The 16872-nt window shown below is 39.1% G+C and overlaps 1 protein-coding gene across 1 annotated transcript; it reads left to right on the top strand.

Annotated features, from left to right (window-relative positions):
* On the top strand, positions 1-15372 carry LOC132777252 (transmembrane protein 144-like). Its single transcript, XM_060779608.2, has 11 exons — positions 1-213; positions 1441-1563; positions 3168-3267; positions 4205-4285; positions 4414-4477; positions 5643-5764; positions 6006-6124; positions 7112-7231; positions 9581-9678; positions 13196-13249; positions 15197-15372. Exons 1-11 carry the CDS (start codon positions 66-68, stop codon positions 15278-15280), a joined length of 1113 nt encoding a protein of 370 aa, XP_060635591.2. The 5' UTR covers positions 1-65; the 3' UTR covers positions 15281-15372.
* The last annotated feature ends 1500 nt before the right edge of the window (positions 15373-16872 follow it).

Raw genomic sequence — 16872 nt, 5'->3', positions numbered from 1 at the left:
ACTTGAGTGACTGCCTGAGTCACTACTTGAGTGACTCCTTAAAGGAGTCACTTAAAACTCAAAGAATGCCGACGGAAGGGTCGCTGAAGAGTTCTGGCTCTGCCAGCAGCCAGCGAACACAACCGCCCATCATTGCTTTTACTGCTTCAGCAGTAGCTGTCTTCTTTTTTGGATCCACTTTTGTGCCAGTAAAGAAATTCGACGTCGGGGATGGTAATTATCTGGATTTTGACTAAATTGCTGTTGCCATACCTTGTAAAGATCTATATTTCATTGTTCAATTTGTATATTCTTAGAAGAAAGCTGGTGGCATTAATAGCTGCTATAACAGACTTAGTCAAATAATATTATTGCAGAAGAGATTATTAAGCATTCAACATACCCTTTCAATACACTGAGTAGCTCAAAACGGAAAATGGAGGAGGAAAATGACTCAATCTAATAACATTTTGTTTATCTATTCAAAACAAATTAATTTACGTTTTAGCATGAGCTTTCATAGAGATCTATCTACTTTCACATATGCATTGATGAAGCAGCATTGAAACCACAGGTTTTTAAGCATAACTAAACTGTTGTGAGAAAATGCAATAGGATACAATAAGATGCAAATCTTTAGCCAGCTCATGAATCTTTAAAGAGCTATGTGAGCTGCTACAGGTCTTCTAAACCTTTAAGGTTGTCTGATGTGTAAAAACAAAACATCTGCTTATCAAATGCCCGTTTCCTTGCAGTCAAAGACTTCCTCATAGGAGACTACTTTGTTATATATACAGTTATAAGGACTTCTGTATAACTAATGTATCTAGCTACAATGAAATAATTGTCTTTGTTCATACCTCTGACAATGCACTAGAATGTGTATATAGAACTCTAGTCACCTGTTTTTCTTTCTAGTCTTTATATTTGAAGCCAGAATTTTCTAAAATGACTTTACATGACAAAGTGGGTCAATAACAAATGACACAATTGTCCCCGTTTCCATTAAAAAAATGGCTAACTGTCATTGAACTTAATTTTAGTAATTCAAGATCAAATATTACATTCCAAAATCCAAATTGTCCACATAGGTGGTTGTGATTGTGACCTCTTTTCTTTCTGATGGTTCAAAATACACAAACTGTTTCATGCACAAAATTTTAAAATATTGTATACAATTGCCTATGTTTATAAGGTATCTATGAATCATAAATGAATTTTATTAGACTTGACTCCTATTGCCAAGATAGCACATAATGTATACATATGGAAACACAGTTATTCTAAAATATGAAAAGAATCCAAAATCCAAAACACTGGTCCTAAACTGTACTTTTGAAAAAAATCTGGCTTCATCATCACAAAATCTAAGCATTCTATAATATATTAAAAGTAAATGAGAATATGTAGCAGTTAGTAAAGAATTTTCTATCATGCTTAACTCATTTGTTTGTGTTTTAGGGATGTTCTTCCAGTGGGTTCTGTGTTTTGCCATCTGGACAGTAGGTGCAATTGTTCACTTCATCCAGAGATCCCCTATATTTTGGCACCTTGCTATGGTTGGTGGCTTTTTATGGGCTACAGGTAATGTTGAACATCTCCTAATTCTTCCAAATAATCCACATGTTGTAGCTTGGCAAGCATCGGATGAGCTTTCTGAGTGCTCAGAAGATGAGAAAGGGGATGATGGGTCGCTACCTGTAATTTCTGGGGCATCTGTGAAAGATAGCAGGGGCCTGGAGAGAGATGTTTTGAAATCCCTAGGCTGTTCACAGGCAACGGAAGAAAGTGACATCAAAATACCCCATAGTGGCCTTCAGAAAGATAATGTGGTTTTTCTAGATCAGGTTGCCTTGAAATTAGGAGGTAGAATGTAAAACAAAAACAAACTCATGAGATAAGGAAAGAAAAAGCAGGTGTATGTGAAGTGATGTTATGGGAAGGAAAGAGGCCTAGATGTTTCCATGCTTGCTTGTTCATTCAGATCAATTCCCATTCTTCTTAAGTGGTTTCTGGGCTCTCAGGCCTTTAGTGGGAACAGCATTGTAAAAAGGGGAAATAGCTCCCAGTTTTTAGACCTAAGTACCTGGTTCCTGTATTTCAAGATTCTTGGTTTGATTCCTGTTTATGACTTTGTGTTCTTGGAGATTTTGCCTTTCTTGTGTTCCTGTTATCGTGTTTATGAATATAACTTTTGAACAATATCCTGGTTAAGGATTTTTTGCTTTGTGTTAACACAAGTCTCTGTGGATTGCTTTTTGATGCCTTGGTTCAAAAGCTGATGAACCCTTGATCTCGTTGGGAATTACTTTTTGTACTTTTTCTGCTGCTTTCTTGTTTGTTTTTTTCCCCCTTTTATGCTTATTCATTAATAAACTTTTACTTATCGGATTATCTGAACATTAACATCTTTTGCATATTGTCAGAACACATATTGGATGGAGGGCCATGACTGCATAAGGTAATGGAATTCCATAACAGAGAAAAATATATTCCTGGTTGACCTTTATATGGCTACACATTGGGTACCAAAGTATCTGTTTTCCCTTTAAACACACATAATGCACAAATATGTCTCTCATCAGGAAGTAGGAAGGTACTTACCCCTACTTCCATATATTGGTATGTGTTATGCCAACATATGGTATTGATAAATTGTTATTCTTTGGTCTATATGAGTTAGAATCATAGAGTTAGAAGAGACCAGATAGGTCATCTAGTCTAACCCGACATGCAGGAGCAACACAATCAAAGAACTCCTTGAAGTTGACCATCCAGCCTCTGTTTCAAAGGCTCCAAAGAAGGAGTTTCCACTGCACTCGGAGGCAAAGAGTTCCGTTGTTGAACAGCTCTTATGGTCACAAAATTCTTCCTAATATTCAGGTGGAATCTCCTTTTCTGTAATTTGGACCCATTGCTCTGAGTCCAGATCTCTAGGGCCACAGAAAACAAGCTTGTTCCTTCTTCCTTATGGCATCCTTTCAAATATTTTATTTATACATGGCTATCATGTCGCCTGTCACCCTTCTCTTCTGCAGGCTACACATACCTAGCTCTTTAAGCCCATCCTAATGGTGGTTGTTATTTAAGTCCATTAGTATTATAATGAGTGTTGTTGTTGCAATAATATAGCCATGAATATTGCATTAAGACTCAATGGATTTTGTTGTTGTTTTCACCCTGTGCAGGTAACATCATGGTTGTCCCAATTGTAAAAACCATTGGACTAGCCCTTGGTCTCTTACTCTGGGCTTCCTTTAACATGCTTACTGGCTGGGCCATCTCAAGGTAAATGCATTCAAAGAATCATGCAATTGGAGAGTTGGAAGAGACCGCATGGTCCATAAAGTCCAACCCCCTGCCTAATTCAGGCTTAATTTCAGGGAGCTATGGGTTCAATCTCTGTAGACTTCTGAAATGAAAGAAAAAGCATTAGTAAGCCTGCTTTCAAATGAAAATATATAAGATTGATTAATTTGCTGAATTAACTGCCACTCTTTATTATTTACTCTTTATTATTCTTGCATATTAATCCTTTTGTAACAAACATAAATCAATACAGATAATACAGAATGAAAAAAATAAGAAAGTAAACAATTGCACATATAGTAATTCATATCCAGATATCTATGCTTTCAGAAATGTATGTATATTATATTTTCTATTCAATGTATCATATTTACTCAAACAGAGATACTGTGTCACTAGAAAATTCTGTACACAGGCAGTCCCTGAGCTGCAGACATCTGACTTACATCCTATTCATAGTTAAGAATGGGAGTGAGAGAACAAGAAGCGAAAGGAAATCTACCCCTAGGAAGGGAAACTCATTCCTGGAAGAGTTATCATGGGGAAATTGTGTCTTCACTGAAGTTTATTACCAAGCCTTGTTTCCATGACAACCCAAAAGTGAGGTGAAATTTTCTGAACAGGGGCATCATAGATAGCAAAATAAATGTCATGGGTATGTTAACCCTTCTTTATGCTATCCAGCTGAAAATATGCATATTTGGTTGGAGTTACACTTTAAAAATGTAGATATTTTGACTTACATACAAATCCAGTTTAAGAAGAAACCTACAGAACCTATCTTGTCTACAACCCAGGAACTGCCTGTACTGTCTCAGTGGTCCCTCAGTATTGTTTGCCTTTGGACGTCTTTCTTAGTTTCACTTAATGTTGATTTTTTTTAAAAAAACAATAGAGTTCTGCTTTTGGTTCACAGGTTTGGTTGGTTTGGACTTGACCCAGAACCAGTTCAAAACCCCATCCTAAGCTATGTTGGAGTTGCACTTTCAGTGATCAGGTAGTTGTTGTTGTTTTGTTGTTGTTTAAAATAGGCTTTGTTCTTAATAACTATACTGTTCTAATTATATAAAAAAAAATAATTGAGTAAAATGACGAGTTTTATGTTTCATGTGGTTTTCTTTGCAGCATCATCATGTTCCTGTTCATAACAACGGATGACCAGAGTTCACAACCTACAGAAGAATGTGATGTAAGTTCCATTTTCATATTTTGAATACCGTATATATTCAAGCATAAGCCGACTCGAATACAAGCCAAGGCACCTAATTTTACTATAAAAAAACTGGGAAAATTTATTGACTCGAGTGTAAGCTGAGGGTGGGAAATAAAGCAGCTACTGGTAAATTTCAAAATAGAAACAGATACCAATAAAATTACATTAATTGAAGCATCAGTAGGTTAAATGTTTTGGAACATTTACATAAAACTGTAATTTAAGATAAGACTGTCCAACTCTGATTAAACCATTATTCCAACCTTCTTCAGTGTAAATGTGCTTACATATCCCTCCAATAATGGTAACGAGAATAAAATAATAAATGTAATAATAACAATAATAAAGTAAGATAAGACAACAACAACAAAGTAAAATAATAAATATCCTTGACTAGAGGGGGAGTTCAGCCTTAAAGGGGCTGAAAAATTAGGCTGATATTCTAGTATATACAGCATATGCTTCAGCGCTGGAAGAAAGGCTTTAGCTTTATTCAGATCAGTTGTTTTGTAAAGCTTTGTGGGGGAGCTCTAAGGCCCCAGCAGTCTTTTTTCCTGCTTCATGTTAGATTCTCTTCAATAATGCATGTTAAGCTCTTCCATGCTACACAATTATAGCATGAGAGGTGCAATGAACATTTCATACTTCACAATTATAGCACTATGATTTATGTGCCATAGTTTCATCCTGTGGAATCCTGGGATGGAAATTTAGGCCTCATCTACACTGCTATAACATCTTGTTTTTGAATGCAGATTGCCTGCTTTGAACTGAATTATATAGCAGTGTAAGCTCATGTCATCCATTTTAACACAAATCTTTGGCATTCAGAAACTAGATTATATGGCAGTGAAGATGGTGCCTTGGGGAACAGCATTTAGCATTCTGAACCAGGGTGAGCTAGTGCCTAATGAAATGACAAATCCCAGGATTCCGTCAGAAGTTGCCATAGCAGTTTAACTGGAATCATACTGCTATAGTTGTGTATTGTGAAATGCCTTGGAAATGATCTTCAGTGTCACCTTAGATACTGGAGGAGACACATTTTTCATGACTAGCAAATGTTGACAGCCAAAGAATCCAGTGTTTGGAATATTTTCAGAAATTTTAGACTCAGTAGATTTCATTTTTTTATCAACAGCAAATCAACGCCTGTGAACGTGGCCTTCGTCGACAGCCAGTCAAAGCGGATGAGAAAAGAACTGATAACAAAAACGACGAATCATGGGTGCAGAGTCTTTCTCCTCTGCAAAAGAAAGTTCTGTATGTTGACCATGTGCTTCTGTTAAATTTCTCTACCCTGTTATTTTTAGTGACACTCATTTTCTGGTTAATTTCCTAAGGCAACAAAAAGAAATTACTTGTAACTATCCTATTACAGTAATGAGAACCTTTGACATCTCTTTCTGGGAACCCATCAACATTTTTTATATATTGCTATGTTTTCTATGACAGCATTGCTCAAAACATACTGAATTTACCTTCTCTTTTTTCCCCCTATAAGTGGCTGCTCTCTGGCTATCATCGCAGGGATATTGTACGGCTCTAGTTTTGTTCCTGTCCTTTATATCAAGAATCAGGGCAAAAAGAATACACCAGGCTATGAAGGAGCCAGTCAGAATGGTAAACACCAATTAATACTTGTAATAATAGTATCCAGAGAGAAAGACATAACAGTCCATTGCAAAAATGTAAAAAGCAGTCTTATAGCACCTTAAAGATTAAACTTCAGGGACTGCATTCCTCTTTGCAATGAAGTACAAGGCCTTGTATTAAGGTACAATACTTTATTTATAAAAGTTGTGTGTGTATCTGTGTGCGTATGTGTGCCATCAAGTCACCTTTTGACTTCCATAGGGAAGACTAATAATAATAATAATATCTCACTCCCTCTTCCTAGGGGACTTGGGGTGGCTTGCAACATAATACATTTCTTCATTGGTCTGCCAGGAGATTTCAAAGGAACACATTTTATTCCAGAAAATAAAATTCATTCACCTTCTACAGGACACGAGGACATTGTTCAAAAACCTTCTATAGGACACGAGGGCATGGTTTGAGGCCTTCCTGGACTCCTGGGTGCACTTTGGAAAAATTTGATGGTGGAAATGTCATTTTGACCCATCGGATTGGAGGGTTCAGGGCAACTCCAAAAATGTGGAAATGCACTCTGTATCCCCTAGATATAATTGTTGGGCTTTGGGAAGCAAAATCATAATGGAGGCAACAAAAGATTGTACTGGGGCCACATGCCACTTGGCTGAAGTATGGCATTTACGGCCAGTATGAATGGTGTTTATGCTCACATGCAAGCTGAGTGAAGATCCAATTCAGAAAAAAATGGCAAAGCAGAAGACACTTTATATGGTCTTCTCCAACCTGATGCCCTCCTCCAATGGGGGAGTACATCCAGCATACTAGCTGGCATGATGTCCAGTGCAGTCCACCATAGCTGGAGCACTTCAAGTTGAAGAATTCTTCATACCAATGCATTTGTGCTTAGGATATTCTTGCAATGTTTGATGAAATAGTTGTGTTTGTGACATTCTTATGTAATTCCTGAATATGTTTCCTAAATGACTTTACACACATGTTGATCTTTTCTTTCAGATTTAGATTATGTCCCTGCACAATGTGTTGGCATTTTTGTTGCTAGTACCATCTACTTTTTTATTTATTGCGTAGCAATGAATAAGCGTGGTAAAGTTTATCCTGAAACCATAATTCCAGGTATAATATACAACCTTTCATTTTAATTACAAGTTCTTCTCAAATATATATTATAATGTTTCTCTTAAAAGAATGCATAATGTAACTGGCATAAGTTGTTGCAGTTTTTCTGGGGGTGGTGGGAGGAGGCCTCGTCTTCCCAGCGAGGCCTTGTGCTGACACCACTAGAGCCAGCCCAACACGGGAAACATCCTGTGTTTGGGGGAAAGCATCCAGTGATAATATCACCCCCAGGCATGTAGCCGGGGGGGGGGGGGGCTCGGGGGGCTTCAGCCCCCCCCCCCCGAAATTCTCATGGTGGTTCGCGAAAAGGCCTTACTGGTGCATTATTTAAACTGTTATGTTTATTGATATCATGATCTGATCACCATACTCAATATATCCCATATGCATGGGGGTATTCGGGTAATGATACAAAAGGTTTGCTAGGCTAGACCCTCTTTCACTCAGACTCAGCCCCCCCCCCCGAAACTCAGGCCCCCCGAAACCCCCCCTGGAAATTTTTTACCCCCCCCCCCCGAAACGAAATCCTGGCTACGGGCCTGTTCACCCCGGTTGGAGACGGGCCCTTGGCTGGAAGTCACACAACGTCATGTGTTGTCCAGTGTGGGACTGCATCCATTACATAGGGTGAAAGCATTCTAGGACGCTAAATTCACCCCATTTGATGAGGTCATATTACAGTGGGGGATTCAGATCCTTGTCTCCAGAGTTGTAGCCTAGTACCCAAAGTACTGTGCCACACTGAAGTATACCATTCTTAAAATCACCAGCTATCTTTTCAGTGGAAATGAAGTCTGCTACCCTGCAGATAAGCCTTAAAAGCTACTGAAAATCAAGGGAAATTAAAATATTATTTAATTCTAGCATATAAAACAGAAAAATGTTATAATAGAAGGCATATCCTCTATAATAATGCTACCAGTGATAGCATTTGGCAAGTAAAATTGTTTTTAAGTTAGCAACCTCACATCTTAGTTCTATAAATGGCTTTTGGAATATAGGAAGTTGCCTAATACAAATCACACAGTTGCTCCGTCCAGTATTACCATTTCTGACAAGTAGTAGACTTTTGAGGTTTTGGCTCCGAGCTGGCCTGGTGGCTGAAAGAAGTCTGGTTTGGTACCAGTAGACACCACCTTTTCTATTCCCCGTTGTGTCCTTGGCTCAACAGAGACATGAAATCCTGGTGGTCATTCCTCGCCACATGCAATGACACTGGCCACAGCAACACAGGAAGAGGGAGGGAGGAAGGAAAGGAAGAATCACCTCCTCCACCCCCCTCTCCCTTCTCCAGCCAGTGTTGGTTGGTAAATGTGATGAGCAAAGACTACCAACAATTTTTCTCCCTAAGATGAACACACAAGAAGGATGGTAAGTGTCATCTTCTGTCCCCAGGCTGCCCAAGCCTAGAAAATGTGGAATGGCCATGTGAATAGCCAGAGCCTGTTACAACCCAGAACTAGTCCCAGTGTTTACATTTTCACAAATTGCAGGGAACTTCCAACACTGCTTTTAACACAGCAGAAGATCACATTAATTAACCTTGGTGGTTATTAGGGCAAATGGGCCTCATTCGTCATGTAGATGCCATGAGTCCATTCACTCTCATACCACCTCATAAGGGCCCTTAGAGAAGCAGGTTGCCTTTTTTGAGCTGTTAATTTAATCCCGTATTGTTGGATTGCGCAATTCCAATTGTGCATGGAACAGTTCTCTTCAAAATAAACTCTGTGACAATGGTTCTCAAATTTTGTTTATAAAATGCTTTGGACTTCAACACAAAGTGGTCAGGTATTCTGGGATTTGAAATGCAAAACACCTATAGAAGGTCTGAGTTTTTGAAAATCCCTGTTTCATGTAACATGCTGGACTCTGTGGTCAATGTCTAGAATGATCAAGACCAAACGTATGGTATCCCAGGATTGGTTCAAACAATACCAATATATTCTGCTGGCTCCTGCTTGAATGGAGTGTTTACTTGTTTGTTTACTATGCCTATGAAATGCAAATGCTATAAATTCATTTTCTAATTATCAATCTCCATTTACTTAAAATGGCACTGTCTCTCACTAGAGGGGGATAGCAGCTGACTCAGGGAAACTAGAGTTTTCAGTGAAAAATGCAAGAGGGCAGATAGTATCTCTGTATTTTGGAAAGGGGAAGGGTATTATTAAGATGTAATCAGGCCAAGCCTATGACAGAAATGGGGAGGGCATAAAATTGTGTGCTGTAGAAGAGAGTGTCACTTGCTGCTTGACTGGACCCTAAATAGAAATAATCCAAACTGCAATTGTTCAGACCCCATGAAGATTGAATATAGTGATTTTATTTTTGATTGATTTTCAGGTTTACTTTCTGGTGCATTGTTGGCTTCGGCAAGTTGTGGCTGGTCAGTTGCAAATCGTTACCTCACTTCTGTGGTCAGTTTTCCAATAATCACCGCTGTAAGTTGCAATAAAATCATAAATCTATGAAATAAGGTAGGATACTAAATAGTTACTTGAGGGGCTTCAATATTTTTCCATTCCAGGTAGGACATGCAAGTTTTTTTTCCTGTGCTACAATACTTTTTGTTTGTTGGCTGAAGAATGATGGATGTTTGTCCTCCAACAAATAGTTTCTCTGAGCCGAGGCATGCATATTTCTTACTCCTACCTCTTAATGTGGAACTTCCTCCCACGGAATAGGTGAAGTGTTTGGAAGAGCAGGTTTTCCCTAAAGCTTCGCCATGCCCTGTTTTGAAATTAAATGAAAGATTTTCCTATCTCTATCATACCTAATCCTTCTCTCCATTTTCTTTAAGATTTATCTGTTTGATCTGCTATCACACAGTAAAGGCTTGTTTCCTCCAATTCTTTTTTTAAAAACTTCTCTCTTTGTAATCTCGGGAGTTCAACTTACAGTCCAAAAAACTTACAACAACATTTTGTTTTGTTTTGTTTTTTCATGTCAGGAGTGACTTGAGAAATTGCAAGTTGCTTCTGGCAACATGTATAGAAGAGTGATTCTTATGTTCTTACAGGAGGGAGGGGGGAAATGAAGCTTTAGCTCTCTTAAATATCTCTCTGCTATCCTTTTGATAGACAAAAGCATCAAAGCAGGAGTTTCAGAGAGACAAGAGTTCGAAAGGACTTTTATGACCTGACACTGGAAGGGGGGGGGATGTTGAATGAGGAAGTTTGCTAAGGTTGCAGAGACACTAAGTCCAGGATTTGCATGCTTGCTATTTTCTCCTGAATGTTTTGATTCTCTTATTTGCTATACCTCCTCAGTCCCAAAACGTTAATGGCGGCAGAAAGGAATCGATTGTGCCCATCTTGGCTACTCCCTCCATGACGACATCATCGTTTAATTTACAAACGGTCAATGAGGCATTCCCATCTAATGTTAAATTGGGTGTTTTTCCACATCTCTACGCAGGGAATTGAGGAATAAGCAACTTGCCAATCAACTCAGGAATTGTGGGGAAAACCCACAATTTAGAAACGACAAGATACCTCCACCCCACATTTGAAGCTTGTGTCATGTGAAGGGCACAATCAGTGGCAGTTTCTTAAGTGTATAGAAATGCTTATTTGTGTGTGGTGAAGTCAGAGGCTTTACATACAGTCTTGAGAAGTTGATTATAAGGAAGTATATATATTAGGTTCTGTTCTGCTCTGTAGATTCTATTTTCCTCATTTCCTTATTTTATTATGATAATATGTGATTGCATTTTTAAAATGTAATTCTAGCTGGATCATGCTGTAATTTGCAGAGCTAGAAGCCATGGCTGACCCGAGACACTTTTGACTAAGGCAAAATATAAATATACAATTCAATGTAAAGAAACCGTGTTTATGATGGAGCAATGCCCTTTGTGATGCATAGGGACCACTTAGGGATGTTAGAGAGACCTTATGACACACACAGTTTTGTTATCCAGTAACCTCAGGTATAATAACAATGCAATAGTTGAGATTCTGTAAAGAGGCCTCCTTCTGCTACTCTCTAGTATCTGTTGCTTGAGGCGTGAAAGCACATTAGAGGGCCACATAAGAAAGAAGTCAACTTTATCCAGAGAGTTTGTCCTCCAAATTAATTGCAGAGTGACGTGCAACAAAAAATTAATCCCAGAGAAGCCTAAATTTCTTTGAACAATGACCATGTGGAGAGGGTGTTCTTTAAAGAAGACTGATTAAAGAACTGTGATGCTGAGGAAATGGCTTGACTATTCTGCATGAAAAAGGCATCAGTTGTGGAGCTTGTATGTCTGATCTTCCCCAAATAGATGCACTCGCATAATTCACAGTGGGAGTTAACATTGTGCCTATTCCATCTACATAGGTGGTACAGTAAATGTAAATTGACTTTAGAAATGTAGAAATAGATATCATTCATCCTATATATTTTGTCTACTGACAAAGGAAACGGGGTACTTTAAGTCATTTTGAGATCAAGTGGGCAAGTTTTGTTGAAATCAAAGCTGGTGATTGCAAAGACATCCTCAGAAATTTTCTGGTTGTTGGAGAATAGGATATGAAAAAAAACCACCCTATTGTCCATCAGCCAAAATTGGACAATTGGGATTTTTCTACATCACTTATGACCATGGCTGGGACCTGAAGTAAAGAACAGTTTACGCTAAATTTGGGTGTATATTGGACTGTGATGCAGCTGTCTGATTGTCAGCTGCATTAAGATCACTTCTGACCACAAGGTCATGAGTTCAAAGCCAGCCCGGGTCGGAGTGAACTTCCGATCAATTGTGTAGCTTGTTGTCGACCTTTGCAACCTGAAAGACAGTTGCATCTGTCAAGTAGGAAAATTAGGTACCACCTATGTGTGGGGAGGCTAATTTAACAAATTTACGAGGCTATAAAAAAGACTCCAGCAAAGCACTCTAGCAAAAGCATGTGGGGAATGCGGAAGTACTTCATCAGTGTCGCAGATGGACGATGAAAGCGACAGCTCCCCTGGCGGCCAGAAACGTTAAATAGCCTCTGACTGTCTATATCTGTTGTGTGTCTTTGGCATTGAATGTTTGCCATATATGTGTACATTGCAATCCACCCTGAGTCCCTGCGGAGTGAGAAGGGCAGAATATAAATACTGTAAATAAATAAATTAAATACATGGGATAGAAAATTATTACAGGAAACCGATGACAACAAAATATGGACTATGCTCATCCTTCTGAAAGTTAGTTTGTTGTCTATACCACTGGAAGTTTCCATGGTATTACATGGGATGTGCAAAAGAGTCACTATGGGAAGGAGAGCGGGGCTTCCCATGAACATCTTTTTCATCGTACAGTTGTCACAATAGGAAATGCTCCTTTTGCATGGTGCTCTCACCACTTTATTATTATTAAAAATACAATCATGGGAGAATTAAAAATAACAAACTCTTGAGTTATTGCTAGAGCCAGTGGGGTGCAGTGATTTGAGCTCTGGACTACAATTCTGGAGACCAGGACTCAAATTCCTACTTAGTCATGGAAACTCACTGGGTGACCTTGGCCATAAACAAATCTTGTCAAGAAAATCCTGTGACAGGTTTGCCTTTCAGTCACCATCAATCAAAATTACTTAGACATACAACAAAAGTGAGTTGCCACAGCCTTGAGTTGGTGTGTGGTATCTCTACATAGGCAGGAGCTGAGGTGTGCTTCAAAATGGACAGTGACAAACATTTACCTAGTTTTGAAGCATGTTTGTGCAGAAGAGTTTGAATTTAACCCACATTACTGTGAGAGCTAAGCCTATCTACCTTTTCTGTCAGCTCCTTAGCCGTAAGCCAAAGTTTTCCTCATTCTTGTCGAGAGCCTTTTGCAGGATTGATTCATGCTTTTGTTTGTGTAATTAGTTAATAATTCACTGCACAATTAGATTTTATTGAATACATTATGAAATTTAAATGAGATTGTTAAACATGAACAAATTATCTATTATTTACTGTGTGTTAAACATGTCCTTACAGGGTCCTGGCTTTATTGCTGCAGTGTGGGGAGTTCTGATGTTCAAAGAAGTGAAGGTAAGGGATATGACATCCTGAATATACACCTGTCATCACATCCATATCAACATTTGAGGAACAGTCTTAAGACTGGAAGGGAGAAAGCATTAGGGAACTGAGTTGCACACTTTCCCCATGCTACAGTATCCTCCATGCTGGCAAGATGTGTGAGTTCAGACTTGAATGTTCCGGACTAGTCAAGGGAAAGGACGCACAAATCTCTTGTACCTTCTTTTCCCCCATTCCCCCTATTTTGACTTTCCAAACCATTGGATACAAGTTGTTATCAAAACTCACCTTGCCCCACATTACGAAAAGTCAGGGGAAAGCCTGAATTCTTGCTCAAAATTTGGGTTTCCCCATGACTTAGGGTAGTAGCCTACAGGGAACCAGCTTCAACTGCCTTCCCATGTTTCCAGTGCTCAGACAGCCTGGGGAAATTGGATGATATTCCCCCCTGCCCCATGTTGAGGCAGCAAGCACAGAGAAGGGAGGAGGAAGAGAAAGAGAGATTTCCTCTTCTCCCTTTCTCCTTGCCTTCAGTGGGCAAGTAAAGGGAAATATGTGTTGTAACAGGACACTGCTGCGACATGGGGGGAAAGGGGGTCACTTAGGATAGTGGCTCAGTGGCACAGAACTGAATTCGGACTGCTGAGCTATGGGAACTCCCTCCCACATCCATGACACTTGGAGAAGTCCTGTGGGGAAACCTTTGAGCCAATCAGGTGTCTATCATGATGGCTCAGCCTTGAATTAAGTCTGAGTGTAGATGTGCCCTTGGACCTATGCTCTTTAGGTCTTTAAATGGCAACACCAGTGCTGATCTGCAACATAGTGAACTATTCTTACCTTCACTAGCATCCAGATGGACACACTGCACCAACACATATTTCTAAACCTTCTTTAAAGGCAGAGACATGTAAAATACAGCATGATTGTTCAGGGCACCTTTCACACTATAGAGTTATACAGGGTTAGTCAAAATGCATAGGCCAATAAGCCATTCAATTGAATGGCTTATTGGCCTATGCATTTTGACTAACCCTGTATTTTAACTGCCATGGCAGCATCCTATAGAATTCAGAAAGAGATTTTTAGAATTCTTTGCCAGATAGTTCTAGTGTGTCACCAAGTTACAAATTCCAGAATTCCATAAGTTGTTATAACTGTAAAAGCATCAAAATGTCCTAACTTAAAGGTAATTGGTATATGGGTAATTGAATCAAGGTAGCAATTGCTATCCAACATACCTGCAGCAGTATATTTCTGTAACGCTATTTTATCCACACAGTGATTCAGTTAGTTAAGCAAGGCAAAGACATAGTGATTGATCCAAAATCAAAAACTTCATAGTTCACCCAGAGTCCAACTACAGGCTAATTTAATAAGCTTATGTAATGCAGTTTATTTGACTAACTGGATGTATGTTGTCCAGCTACTGTGTGCCTATACTAGGTATAGGGTAGATGAATTTTAATTTTCTTATGACCTCATCAGATGGAGTAACTTTTGGTGGCAAACACAAATCCTCTATAGTTTTGGGACAGAGCTCACCAGCTCCCATCCCATGATATAGAACTACTTCCATCGGGGCTCTGTCGCAAAACTATAGAGCATCCAGCATATACAACTACCATGGAAATGCAAGAGGCTTCCCATGTTCAATTGGAATCAACAGGGGGAATCAAGGCAGTGGGAGCTTCCCCCCATAGGAAGGGGTGAGGGAGTAGCTGGGCAATCCAGAGCAATAGATTCTCTATGCCCCACCGCTGGATTCGCAATGATGCGTGGCCGTTCCAGCAGCCAATATGATCAGGTCATTATAAAGCATGTATTGATAAACCAACACTGGTATGAGTCTGCTGATCTACAATGCGATGCAGATAATGTCATGTTATATTTCTTGAATCTCTTGTATTTTAATTCCTTGCTTTCCCCTTTCCAACCCATTCTATATTTCTGCAGGGACTGAAAAACTATGTGTTGCTCATAGTAGGATTTTGTTTCATTTTGGCTGGATCGCTTGCAATCGTATTTTCTAAAGCCTGAAGATAACATCGCTTGAACCAGCAGATGACACCACCAATTAATAACTTTGTGTGTGTATGAGTGTGTGTGTGTGTAACTATATATGAAGCATGAATGTTGTGTTTAGACTTGTATACTATCTCCAAGCTATCTTATTATACTTGTGTGTATAAATAAATACAGTTATTCCAAAATCCAAAGCCTTTCTGATCTCAAACACTCTGGCTAAAGAATACTTAACCTGAAGTTATTATTTTAAGGAGAACTAAATATTACATCAAACCTCACAGAATTGGAGACTACAGTATGGCCTTCCTATTCAAATACAATATGTTCCTGAATTTACCATGGAAATAGGAGAATGCATTTAATAGTCAACCCTATTGACATTAATGACTTCTGCCGGAAGTTACCACAGATCAAACATTGCTTTTTGAATTTTTGAATATTTTTAAAGCTGCGCATAGTTGAATCTATGGATACAGAATGCATGGAGGTCCAACTGTATCTTAGCTATCAGAACTAAGAGACTATGACTGATAGAATTAAGATACAGTTTTTAATTATAGTCCCGTGATGGCGAACCTATGACAAGCGTGTCATCACTGACATGCGTAGCCATTTTCGATGACACATAGTCACATGCGGCCACATACAGAGAAGTGTGGGGCCGCATGTTGAGAAGGACGTTTTATCCTCAGCTCCTGCACAGCCAGGTGCAGTAGCTGAGAATGAAACATTTTCTGTAGTGTAGTGTAGACACTCTGTGCCGGAGGTCCGTAGGCCAAAACAACAGGACTCCGGCACAGAGCGTCTAGTTCTGGGACTTCCAGTTAGGCCGTTAGGGGATCTTTCACCTCACTTCCGGCCGGTGGAGCAGGGAGCAGAGGAATGTCGTGGGGGACGCATCTCTGGGGGTCCTGTGATTGCCATTACCAGCAACCACATAATCACAGCAACCATCATCCAATCTACTGTTCTGGGGTGTCGTGGATTTCTAATTGACCATCATTATGAGATAAGTGAGAGGAGGCAAAGACAAACCCCATTCTAAACAAATCTTGCCACGAAAACCACAGAAGGATCACTATAAGTCTGAAACAACTTCAAGGCATGCAACAACAAAATGCAATAAAAGCATACATTATTTCTGAAGTATTGCATAACTATAACCATTTTTATGATAATAAAAGAGAAGCTAAGAGCCCAATAAGAATAATTTGTGCTCTAAACAATACTGATTTGTGTTGGAATTAAGGTCACACCGAAAGGTTACTAATAATAGAAAGATAATTCTAATTTTTCACACTAAGTCCAAAGCTGTCAGAAGAAAGTTAAAAGACAACCGAGGCTGCTGCTGACTCAAAGTTTGAATCAGCAAAACTGCCAAACTCACGAATATCTGACAGTGTGCTTTTAGATGACCTGAAGCTAGCAAACTTCATAACAAATACTAGCTTCCTCTTATGATATGCTTCCTTTTCTTAATAACTGTGAGAATTTTGAACAAACAAGTCTACACATGCTTGCTTGAAAAACAGTCCAGATGAAAGCTTCAAACTGCGATCCAACTATCTTGAAAGAAGTCCTATTGAACAGATCTCGTACTTCAA

Source organism: Anolis sagrei, chromosome 5 (assembly GCF_037176765.1).
Source record: "Anolis sagrei isolate rAnoSag1 chromosome 5, rAnoSag1.mat, whole genome shotgun sequence".
Taxonomy (NCBI): Eukaryota; Metazoa; Chordata; class Lepidosauria; order Squamata; family Dactyloidae; genus Anolis; species Anolis sagrei.
Note: the sequence above shows the minus strand (reverse complement) of the source record. Positions and strands in the feature narration are given on the sequence as shown.

Excerpts from the sequence above, each read along its gene's own strand:
- LOC132777252 (XM_060779608.2), top strand. The coding sequence starts at position 66 with ATGCCGACGGAAGGGTCGCTGAAGAGTTCTGGCTCTGCCAGCAGCCAG. Across the intron at positions 7,232-9,580 it reads TCCTGAAACCATAATTCCAG|GTTTACTTTCTGGTGCATTG; the intron begins GTATAATATACA and ends ATTGATTTTCAG. Across the intron at positions 9,679-13,195 it reads GTTTTCCAATAATCACCGCT|GGTCCTGGCTTTATTGCTGC; the intron begins GTAAGTTGCAAT and ends ATGTCCTTACAG.